The sequence below is a fragment of the Triticum aestivum genome, chromosome 3A, assembly GCF_018294505.1.
Source record: "Triticum aestivum cultivar Chinese Spring chromosome 3A, IWGSC CS RefSeq v2.1, whole genome shotgun sequence".
Classification (NCBI taxonomy): Eukaryota; Viridiplantae; Streptophyta; class Magnoliopsida; order Poales; family Poaceae; genus Triticum; species Triticum aestivum.
The window spans coordinates 129,730,301-129,742,325 of NC_057800.1; the positions used below are offsets into that span (position 1 = coordinate 129,730,301).

General features: G+C 41.8%; 1 protein-coding gene across 1 annotated transcript; it reads right to left on the reverse strand.

The window, feature by feature from the left end:
* Positions 1-5,192: 5,192 nt before the first annotated feature.
* Positions 5,193-6,114, reverse strand: LOC123058122 (RING-H2 finger protein ATL39-like). The gene has a single exon (XM_044480944.1). It carries the CDS (start codon positions 5,992-5,994, stop codon positions 5,362-5,364), a length of 633 nt encoding a protein of 210 aa, XP_044336879.1. The 5' UTR covers positions 5,995-6,114; the 3' UTR covers positions 5,193-5,361.
* Positions 6,115-12,025: the final 5,911 nt, after the last annotated feature.

Consider the following 12,025-nt stretch of genomic DNA (forward strand, 5'->3'; position numbering starts at 1 on the left):
GAGGACTTGCACTAGTGAAAATATGAACCCTAGGCCTTGTTTCCTATCATTGCAATACCGTTTATGCTCACTTTTACCATTAGTTACCTTGCTGTTTTTATATTTTCAGATTACAAAAACCTATATCTACTATCCATATTGCACTTGTATCACCATCTCTTCGCCGAACTAGTGCACCTATACAATTTACCATTGTATTGGGTGTGTTGGGGACACAAGAGACTCTTTGTTATTTGGTTGCACGGTTGCTTGAGAGAGACCATCTTCGTCCTACGCCTCCCACGGATTGATAAACCTTAGGTCATCCACTTGAGGGAAATTTGCTGCTGTCCTACAAACCTCTGCACTTGGAGGCCCAACAACGTCTACAAGAAGAAGGTTGTGTAGTAGACATCAATGATGCATGTAGATTTCTGGGGCGGATGGGATTCGGTCGTGTACGTCCCTATTTTAGCCCGGGTGGCTTTAGAAGGGTGTGATGCGAAGCTTCATTGTCTATTGACATTATGAGATATGTCGGTATTTAGATTTTCATGGTAAAGACAATGACGGAGAACGTCATGGAGGCTGATGTCTGAGGCCTTAGTAATGGTAGGTCGAGTCTTCAAGGCAATGAGGAGTTTGCTTGGTGATTTGTGACTCGTAGCAGTGGCAGCGGCAAGTGGTGGCGGTGGCACATGCGGAGTACATAGTCTTGGCTTTTAGGGTGAAAACCCAAGGTCAGGCCTTAATTGGTTGTGTTGGGCAATGTCCTTGTTGAAGGAATTGTTTTGAGAGTATGAATATTCTCCAGGATGAAAACCTAAAATCAATGATAGGGCAATGATGACGCTTGTGCACTGTTTATTTCTTGGAGGTGTCGCTTGTGGAGAACCTGAACTTTAGGTGTTGCCTTGGTGGTGGTTCGTGCTGCAACTACTAGGAATCGACCACTATAGCGGGATCTTTTTTCTTCTTCTTCTTTTTATCTTTTGGCTGTGTGCATCCGTAATGTCCTTATGACATTTAGTTGTTGCAGAGGCTGGGTGTAATTGGTATCTCCGCGATATTAATATATTCTCTTTATCAAAAAAAACCATCTCAAGTCCTTGCTGGCGCAAATTTGTGGTCCTTTTCTTTCGAAAGCAAAATCGCTGTAGGGGCGTCCCATACGTAAGTACATTAATGTGTTTTAGAACTCCTCATATAAGCAGTTAAGCACCAATGGTTTAACTAGTGCAAACATAGATTTAAAAACAATGTTTGTGCATCATTGCATTTCTTTTACAAAGAGCACTTTTATTAACTTAAAATGTAGCATCAAGCAGATACAAAAACATGATGAGCAACACCCTGTCTCTGCATAACTAAGCTGTACACAAGGAAACACTAACAGTCTGACAAGAGAAAGTAAGAATAACCGACGTAACCGTATAGGACCAACACTACGCCTATGCCGAAGGAGGTGGTGGATCGATTTGGAGATTATGCCCTTTTTTCACGATTCTGGCCTTGTCTGTAAACTTTAGCACAAAATGAATTCTCCACAAAATTATTTCACGATATGACCTTTTCAAAAATGCCACAAGTTGTGGTGTTGCTGACCTATTTGGAAATGCCAAACCAGCCTACGTTGCTGCCCTGGTCGAGAAGCTATGTGGCAGGGCTGAAACGCTAGCGTTTGTGGCGTTGCTGGAAACGCCATAGTGTTTGGCGTTGCAGCCGCAATATGAAACACCAGTGTGTGTGGCGTTTTGAGCAGCCTGTTCCCATTTTGCTAGTTCCCACTTATCTAAAAGGGGAGCAATGTAGGCTGGTTTGGCGTTTCTAAATAGAGCAGAAACGTCACAAGCTGTGGCGTTACCAAAAGGGTCAGACCATGAAATAAATTTCTGAAGAGTTCATATCGTGTTAAAGTTTTCTGAAGGTCAAAATAGTGGAAAGAGCCACCCATGTAGGGTATGTCCATGGCCATCTGCTCCAACCGCACACATACTCTGAGTTGGTATTTCGTTTGGTGTAACTTAGACCACACACGTTTTGATGTCAAGATATTCCGACATACATCTTGGAGTTTGGTTTGACTGCGAGATAAGGCTGAACATGCACTGTTGTTAAGGCTAGCGTTTGAGTTTTTGTCATTCTGGTTTCCCATTATAGCTCTTGATTGGAGGTTCAAACCTAGACCTTGAATTGGATATGTTCCAACAATGTTTTGTGCAATGTCATTTTTTCTTAGTGATGCTTGTCTAGTAGTTCTTTTTTGCATGATCTTATGATTTGTGCCAATTATCATTTTGTATTGTTCGACACAAGTTATGAAACCGAATTCAGATTTAGTTTAAAATCTATTTTTTCAAGATTATGTAAAATGCTAAAGAAACAAAACACTTTTGCTGACAAATCGTCAGTGGAGTGAAGATAATCTCAAAAGTCATAGTCGAGGAGCGTGGCTCGGTCCAATGCACATCGGGCTCACAGCTCTTGGCCTTGCAAATCAGCCACACTCAAAATTGTTATCGATTTCAATTTTTTGTTAATGATTAGTAACACCTTGGAACAGCCCGCTAACTGTTAGGTTTTCATTTGTAAGATCGGACAAGCAGAAAATCCTATATGACGCTCTGTACATCGATTCACACAAGGAGATCACGCGATCCTTCAGGTTGTGCCGGCCCGTTAAGTCTGCGTTCGGTGCAGAGGAATCACATAGGAATTCTGCAGGGCCGATTTCCACTGGAATATTTTCCTCTAAGCCAGTTCGCTCCACAGGAATCAGCACTGTCCATTCCACAGGAAAGTGCCCTCGACCTGTACTTTTCACGGAAATTGTTCGCTTATTTTCAAAAAATGTTTAAATCTTTTTATTTTTTAAGAATTTTAAAGTTACAAAAATGTTTCCATTTCAACAAAAAAATCACGTACTTTGTTTTTCATTTTCAAAATTGGTGGGGATTTTAAAATTATAAATTTCAAAACTTTCTTCCTTAAATTGAAAAAATAAGTTGTGTTTCAAAATGTATTCCCATGTTAATTTTTTCTGTAAATTCAGGAAATGTTGCATTTAAAAAAATATTCAGGATTTTGAAATAATTTGTTCCCATGTTCAATTTTTTTATAGATTTCAAATGTTTGTTCTCTAAATTCAAAAAATGTCATTTTTTCAAAATAAAAACTCAGGATTTTCAAATATTTTTTCCAACGTGAAACTTGTTTTCAAAATCAAAAAATATTCTGAAATTTTCAAAATTTAGTCGTGTTTGTAAAAAATAATAATCAAAAGTTCCACTTTTTGCTAGAATTTTGGAATTTTGTTCGTTATTCTTTTCAAGTGTTAAGTTTTGCCGTTGCATTTTGGGCTTTAAGCGTCGCAGTTTACATCTGCCACTAGAACTCGACAGCCCTAGCAGCACACGGGTCACGGATTCGAATCTCAACAAGTGTCAACTCCTTTAGCACAGGCACATGATTTTACACCTCGGGCGCTGTGGCCGTCCCAGTTTGCGTGACCCCTCTGCGTCGGGTTCCTATATGACGCAAAATGAGGCATATAGGAGGTCCCCCGGTAGGCTGCTTAAATCTTGGTCACTTCTCCGGACTTTCTTTGCATTCCTTTGAATATTGGTAAGAGAGAAGTCCATATTACAACCCCAAACTACCATTAAAGTCTAAAACACAACCCTGAACTATAAAACCGTCTAGTTTACAATCCTTAACTTTCAAAACCGGATAGAAGACAACCCTGGGGTGGTATTTGACTGGTTTTGACCGGTGTTGACCAGTCAACAACCCAGTTAGTGCCAACTCATCCGCCACGTCTTCCTTTTTTCAGCTCAGCACAATTTGTTGAAATTTTCCCAAATTTAATATGAGGGTATGTAGATTTTGAGGATTTTTTTCAAAAATTTCTGGACACTTTTCTTTTTGCCAAAATTTGACCAGAGGACGTGGCAGATGAGTTGGCGTTGACTAGGCTGTTGATTGGTCAAAACCGGTCAAATACCACCAAGGGTTGTTTTCTGTCCGGTTTTGGTAGTTCATGGTTGTAAACTAGACGGTTTCGTAGTTCGGGGTTGTGTTTTAGACTTTGGTGGTAGTTTGATGTTGTAATACAAACTTCTCTCTATTAGTAATCAATAAAGTGAAGATATTATACCTAAAAAAGTCTAATGTACAATCATCTCTCCAACGTCTATTTTTCTATGATTTAGAAAACTTCTGTTTTTGTGCGTTTCTTTTTTCAGCAACCGGTTGAATACCAGAATCATTTTTGTAGTAAAAGAAATACTAAAAACCACTATCTTCTCTCTTCGTGTTATTCCTATCCTAAAAACCGACCGGATAAAATCAAATGGCTCAAAATCACAAAATTGTTCACATATTTTGTTTTGTGTTTTCAAAATTTTGTGGGCGATTTTCTTATCAATTTCAAAATTTTGTTCCCTAAATTCAAAAAATATTCACATTTTGAAATTGTATTCCCATGTTCAATTTTTTCTATAAATTCAGAAAATGTTGCAGTTTTTTAAATTTTTTCGGGATTTTCAAATATTGGTTCCCATGTTCAAGTTTTTTCTTGATTTCAAATTTTGTTCTCCAAATTCAAAAAATCTTCAAGTTTTTTAAAAAAAATCAGGAATTTCAATTTTTTACCAATGTTCAACTTTTGTTCAAAACTGAAGAAATATTCATAAATTTTGAAAATTTTGTCATGTTTATAAAAAAACTCACAAGTTTCATTTTTTTCTAGAATTTTGTTCGTTATATTTTTCCACGTGTTAAGTTTTGCCGCTGCAACGAGGGCTTTAATTGTCGGGCTTTACATCTGTCACTAGAACTCAACAGCCGCAGTGCAGCACACGGGTCACGGGTTTGAATCCGAGCTAGTATCAACTCCTGTTGCACATCTACATGATTTTTCACCTCGCGCCCTGTGGGCCGGTCCAGTTTGCGTTACACCCCTGCGTCGGGTTCCTATACGACGCAAAATGAGTCATATAGGAGGTTCCCCCGGTAGGCTTCTTAAATCTTGATCACTTCTCCGGACTTTCTTTGCATTTCTTTGAATATTGGTAATCAATAAAGTGAAGATATTATATCTAAAAAAGTCTAATGCATAATCATCTCTTCAACGTCTATTTTTCTATAATTTAGAAAACTTCTGATTTTGTGCGTTTCTTTTTTCAGCAACCGGTTGAATACCAGAATCATTTTTGTAGTAAAAGAAATACTAAAAATCACTATCTTCTCTCTTCGTGTTATTCTTATCCTGAAAACCGACTGAATAAAATCAAATGGCTCAAAATCACCTCCCTAAAGGGGCGCCAAAATAGAAAAATTACACCTACACAACCAGGGGAGCAAACGCATGCGCCTCTCACGCTATAATTGCGCCTCCAAATCCCTCTGGCCATCCTCCAACCTAGGCGGCACCGATGGGCCGGCCTCGGCCGCCGGCGTCTTCGGGAACCTCTCGTCGTTGTCCGTCGGCTTGACCACCTCGGCTCGGCACACCGGGCATGTGGTGTGCGCCGTGAGCCACATGTCGACGCACGCCCTGTGGAAGAGGTGCATGCATCTAGGAAGTTGCCTGGCCACCTCGCCGTCGGCCATGGTGCAGAGGCATATCGAGCACTCCCACCGGTCGCTCTCGTCGGCCGTGTGTCGGTACTCGAACTTGGGCAGCGCGGCGATGGCGTCCTCGCTGAGGCCGGTGGGCCGCTTCTTGACCACCACGGTCGCCCCCGCGCCTGTCGACGTTGCGGCCCCCACCGTGACCCGGTTCACGGCCCGCCGCATGAGGTAGCAGCGTATCATGCAGAGCACGAAGAGGATGATGAGCAGCGTCGCGAATGAGATGCCGAGGACCTCAAGGTAGGACGTTGTGGAGCAGCAGGCCGGGTCGTTGTTGCGGGTGGCGCGGTACGCGCTGGACAGCCGGGAGAGCGCGAAGCAGGACTGGTCGACGGGGAGGCACCCGGTGGTCTGCTCGTGCATGCGCTTGGCCTCGGCCATCGACAGATCGCTCCGAGAAGGATGGGCTGTGCAAGTATCACTATCATTGGCAATTCGCGGTAGTGTGGAGAGGAGCGGAGCGCGAGATAAATAGGTGGGTGTCTTTCTTTGGGGTTTTGCTTTGTGGTGATGGGAGCAGAGCAACCTGCGGCCGGGGGGAGAGAATGAGACGACAGTATTGTGGAAGATGCGCGACCCTTGACAGAATTAGGTTGCTGTGAGAGACCACTAGTGCCGCCCTATACTCCCTTGGTTTTTATTTTTGGGTAGCATGGGTTCTCTTCGTAAGTGTAAAAGCCATTTGTGTAGGTGAGTGTTACTGTTGCATCAGTTACTATTTCAAATTACGAAAAAACCTTCATGTATAAGAAATACAATTGGACCCGAATATTCAGCGAATGTCAGATTTTTAGGCATGGCAAATCAAACATTTTTTATGTCAAATTATGTTAGCCGAGGATGGAAAATTCGCTTTAGTTCATTTTTTGCTAGAAAATTGCTGGGCTCACCAACTAAATTTGTCCTCCACGCGCCAATACAAGTTGCCATGAGAAATGTTCGATTTGCCATGCCAAAAAATCTGACATCAGATTTAGCATTTTCATAGACTTGTGAGTAACTTTTTCCGATAAGAGGAAATTGGTGAGTAACTAGAAAATTTTATTGGATCAATAAGTCTCCAAACAACGGAAGCCCGGATCTGGATGGCTTCTTAATACGTCTCCAACGTATATATAATTTTTAATTGTTCTATGCTGTTATATTATCAATCTTGGATGTTTTATAATTATTTTATAGTCATTTTATATCATTATTTGATACTAACCTATTGACATAGTGCCAAGTGGCACTTGCTGTTTTTTGCATGTTTTTACATCGCAGGAAATCAATACCAAACGGAGTCCAAACGCAATGAAACTTTACGGAGATTTTTTATGAACCAGAAGACACGCAATGAGCCAAGGCAGCGCCTGGGGGTGCTCCGAGGGGAGCACAACCCACCAGGGCGCGCCAGGAGGCCCAGGCGCGCCCTGGTGGGTTGTGCCCACCTCTGGTGCCCCCGGACTGCCTTTTTACTCTATAAATACCCTCAATATTTCAGAAACCCTAGGGAAGTCAACGAAAATCAATTCCAGACGCCGTAGAGTCCAGAACCACCAGACCCAATCTAGACACCATCACGGAGGGATTCACCACTTCCATTGGTGCCTCTTCGATAATGCATGAGTAGTTCTTTGTAGACCTTCGGGTCCGTAGTTAGTAGCTACATGGCTTCTTCTCTCTCGTTTGATTCTCAATACAATGGTCTTTTGGAAATTCATATGATGTAACTCTTTTTGCGGTGTGTTTGTTGGGATCGAATGAACTTTGAGTTTATGATCAGATCTATCTTTTTATATCCATGAAAGGTATTTTTGTTTCTTTGATCTTTTATATGCACGATTGCTTATAGCCTCGTATTTCTTCTTCGATATTTGGGTTTTGTTTGGCCAACTTGATATATTTATCTTGCAATGGAAAGATGTGCTTTGTAGTGGGTTCGATCTTACGGTGCTCGATCCCAGTGACAGAAGGGGAACCGATACGTATGTATCATTGCTACTAAGGATAAAAAGATGGGGTCTATCTCTAGATAGATAGATCTTGTCTACATCATGTCATCGTTCTTATTGCATTACTCCGTTTCTCCATAAACTTAATACACTAGATGCATGCTCGATAGCAGTCGATGTGTGGAGTAATAGTAGTAGATGCAAGCAGGAGTCGGTCTACTAATGTTGGACGTGATGCCTATGTAATGATCATTGCCCGGATATCATCATGATTATTTGAAGTTCTATCAATTGCCCAACAGTAATTTGTTTACCCACCGTTTGCTATTTTTCTCGAGAGAAGCCACTAGAGAAACCTACGCCCCCCGATCTCTTTCTCATATTATTTACCTTCACGATCTATTTATTTTCCTTTTATTTTCAGATCTATTAAACTAAAAATACAAAAATACCTTGCTGCAATTTATTTTATTTGGTGTTCGATCTATCAATATTTACAACTTTCTCCTGTCTACATGCCAATTTCTGGCGCCGCTACCCGAAAGGGATTGACAAACCCTTTTACACGTCGGGTTGCGAGTATTTGTTATTTGTGTGCATGTGATGTTTATGTTGTGTTGCTTGGTTATCCTACTGGTTCGATAATCTTGGTTTCATATCTGAGGAAAATACCTACCGTCGTTGTGCTGCATCATCCCTTCCTCTTTGAAAAAATACAGACGTAGCTTCAAGCGGCATCACTTCTCTAGTGAATTTACAAAGCACTAAAATAAACAAAGGAAAATTTACCGGTTTCTTGAGAGAATTCTATGATCTCGAAGCTAACCTGAAAGGGAACAACACTGTAACAATTATTCTATTACCTAAAAAAGAGTATCCCTTCGAAATTAAGTATTACATGTGTATCTCCCTTGTACACATCCTCCCGAGCTTGTCCACCCTCTACAGTTAGGTTTCTTAGGCGGAAGATGCATTGTCGAGAACTTTGGGCTCGCAGCTGAGCTGGTTCAGTACGCCCACAAAAGGAAATTGCCAATGATTGTGTTGAAGCTGGACTTCCACAAAGTCTGTGATGGCGTAAGTTGGGATGGAGGTTTGAAGAATTGGTTATTTCAATTGGCAAACAAGAGAAGGTGGACATGCCTTTTACAAGGAAGCATGGAGTTGCTAAACTATTCGTGGGGGTTATCAATATTGATGAGGTCCCATAATTTGTAAATTGGTATTATAAGAGTGTTGGCTATGAACTGCATTTAGAGATAGAAGGGCATCCTTTCCTGAGTGATGACATGCATAATGGCGATGATCAAAATGATAAGTCCGTTGACGGGGCTGACAAAGGTGCTGATAAAGGGAAGGGAACCGAGGGAGACCATTCTTCACGTAATGGCAAAGGAGGGGCTACTGAGTTTGTGTCTCGTAAAGACAACTCATTGGTGCCTATTTCGCAAGTTGTGACTAGGATGGTAACCTCTACACTGACTGTGGGTAGGGATGTAAATGGCAAATAAGCGGCGTCCGCAAGTCACATTTAGTTAGCTTTAGCCAGCCCCGCAGTTAATTTTCCCCCAGAAAACAAAATATTGAATTGTTAGATCATAAGTGGGTTTAAACAGGGTTACATGGGACCGGGTTTACATCCCTAATTGTGGGTATACGGTTTTAGTCTTCTGCAATGGGCTCAGCTCTTAGTCTCCTTTGAAATCATGTAGAAGGTGATGTCATGACGGAGCAGGAGCCACCGTTGCAATCTCCGGTGCGTGAGGATGTCCCACTTTTGGTGCGGCCTGTTGAGCCTCGACCTTATTGTGGCGTTGGGCTAGGCAAGCCCACCAGGGTCATGTTTCCTGGGTTGTCACCTACTGGGCTTATGGCAGACACGCTGAGGCAGAAGCCCTCGCCTGTGCGGGCCACCATTAGTGGGTCTCTTCCTCCTAGGTCAGCCTTGTGCAGCCCGCTGTTGTATCGCCGTTACATGAAAATTCAAGGCAGGTGCTCTCGCCGAGCACTATTACAGCTAGAAATCCTCCCTCGTTCACCTGTGGCTGCAGCTCGAAAGTCATCCACTGTCAGTTGCAGCTAGGTGATCTTCTTCACCGATGGTTCCTGTTAGACCTTCTTACATCTCTAGGGCGGATGTGATCACACTTGGAGGGATTCTTGATCCATCTTCGGTGGATATGCCTACGATCTAGTGGATTCAAGTGCATCCAGATGCCGATGAGTTGCCGATGGGTCGCTCCATGCGGGCGGCGAAGCTTCTCAATATCGAGTCTACTACAAGTATGTTGGTTAATACACATTTTTTTGATTTTGGAAGTTTTCCAAGGAAGTTATTTTAGATAAAACGACAAGCATTGGGGTTTCCTTGGGTAATAATAGTCATGAGGCGACGATGTTTATTAATGAGTTGTTGGACTCTGAGGCAGATAGAGCTATGGTCATGTTACAAAACTGTGCCACTAAACAGATGGAGGAAAGTGATGTTAGTGGGTTGGGTATTCAAGTGATTGATTTGTTATGTGAGGATCTTGCTCCTATGAGTGTTGAGGTGCTACAACATCATGTAGATATTCCGGGTACTCCTAGGGGCTCTAAGGCAAAGGAAGGTCATGCAAACATTCATGTGCCCCTGAAAAAGAACATGCACACTCTGAAGCGAATACAACATGATTTTTCTGCAGTGTGATATAGTTCTAGGAATAAGTTAAGGGTTAAATATCACGATGAATTATGAGAGGCATCTTTTGGAAATAGCATATCTCTACTAGACTTGGGGGAGCGTATGTTTATTGATTAAACGACGAGGAAAGAAAGGTTGGATTTTATTGCCCTATTAGAGATCGGTAAACCCAATTTTACTTTGCAATTTTTGGGCACTATTTCAGGTGGTTTGGATTTTTGGGTATTGCCATCCTCCTCGGGGGTGATCTGGTGGAATCTTACTTGGGGTTGGAAAGTCTTTACTTCAGGTCAGGAAGATGGAGGTGGGTGATTATGCTGTCAAGTTTCACGTGTAGTCGAAAGTTGATGGCTATGATTGGGCTCTCATTTCGGTTTATGGAGCAGCATGACCTGAGCACGTGCCCGCCTTCCTAGATGAATTAGTTCGTGTCTGTGGAGATGAGAATTTGCACCTTTTTGTGGAGGAGATTTTAACATTATTCATCAGAGCGATGAGAAGAATAATGGTAATTTTGATGGTAGATGATCTTTCATGCTTAAGGCTATTATTGAGAACCTTGACTTGTGAGAGATAGCTCTTACAAGTCGATAATATACCCACGCTAACAATCTAGAGAATCAAACTTATGAATAGTTGGACTGTGTTTTAGCAAGTGTGGAATGCGAATAAAAATCCCCTCTCATAATGGTGCGGGTGTTAGTCTGTCTGATCATACACCTTTATTCGTTGACTCCAGTGAGGTGGCTCATGTGGGGAACAAGATCGCATTCTCTTTTGAATTTTCATGGTACAAAAGGGAAGGATTTATGGAGTCCATGGCTTCAGAATGGGCGAAGGAAAAAAGTGGCAGCACGAATGTTAAATGGTGGTAGTACAAAAACAGGCATCGCGTTTAGCTAAGAATGTGAGTGTTTTTTATAAAATTGAAAGACAGACTCATTCGACTTATTGATGAGTTAGACATTAAGGCTGAAGCAACATCCCTCTTGTGAACAGAGAGTGCTGCTAAAAGCAAGGCTGGAGAGCATTTGGCTAAACTTCTGAGAAGAGGAAGATGTTAAATTGGCCCAACGTGTCAAATTGAAGGAGGTACGGGAGGGGGTAGTAATTCCCAATTTTCCCTTTCATTACAAATTGAAAAAAAAAGAAATAAGAAGATTGTTGAACTTGAACAAGATGAGGGAACCATTATAGGTCAAGATAAACATATTTCCTACATCTCAAACTTTTATAAGAAACTTTTCGGGGGGGCATATCTAACTTCGTGTCGATGGATGAAAATATAGTGGGGGGGAGGGGTATTCCACAGCTCTGTCCGGAAGAGAATGTTGTGTTGACAACACCCTTCACAGAGAGGGAAGCTTATGAGACGATATTGGAAATGAAAAGTAATAAAGTGCCTGGACTTGATGGATTCCCTGCGGAATGTTATCGGAGATGTTGGAGTAAGATTAAGGGAGACCTATTGCCCATATTTCTTGATTTGTTTAATAGTGAGCTTCAGTTGTTTAAGCTCAATTTTGTAACGATGCCTTTGTTAGCTAAGAAGGAAGAGGCGGTATGAATTGAGAAATTTAGGCCTATTTGCTTACTTAATGTCAGTTTTAAGATTACTAAAGTGGGTACAAATAAACTAATCACAATAGCTCATACCGTGGTTCGCGCTACAGAGACTGTCTTCATGCATGTGCATCACATCCTAGAGGGGGTGCTCGTCTTGCATGAAGATGTACATGGGATCCATTCTAAGAAACTTGGCGGAGTTATCTTTAAAGTGGATTTCGAGAATACT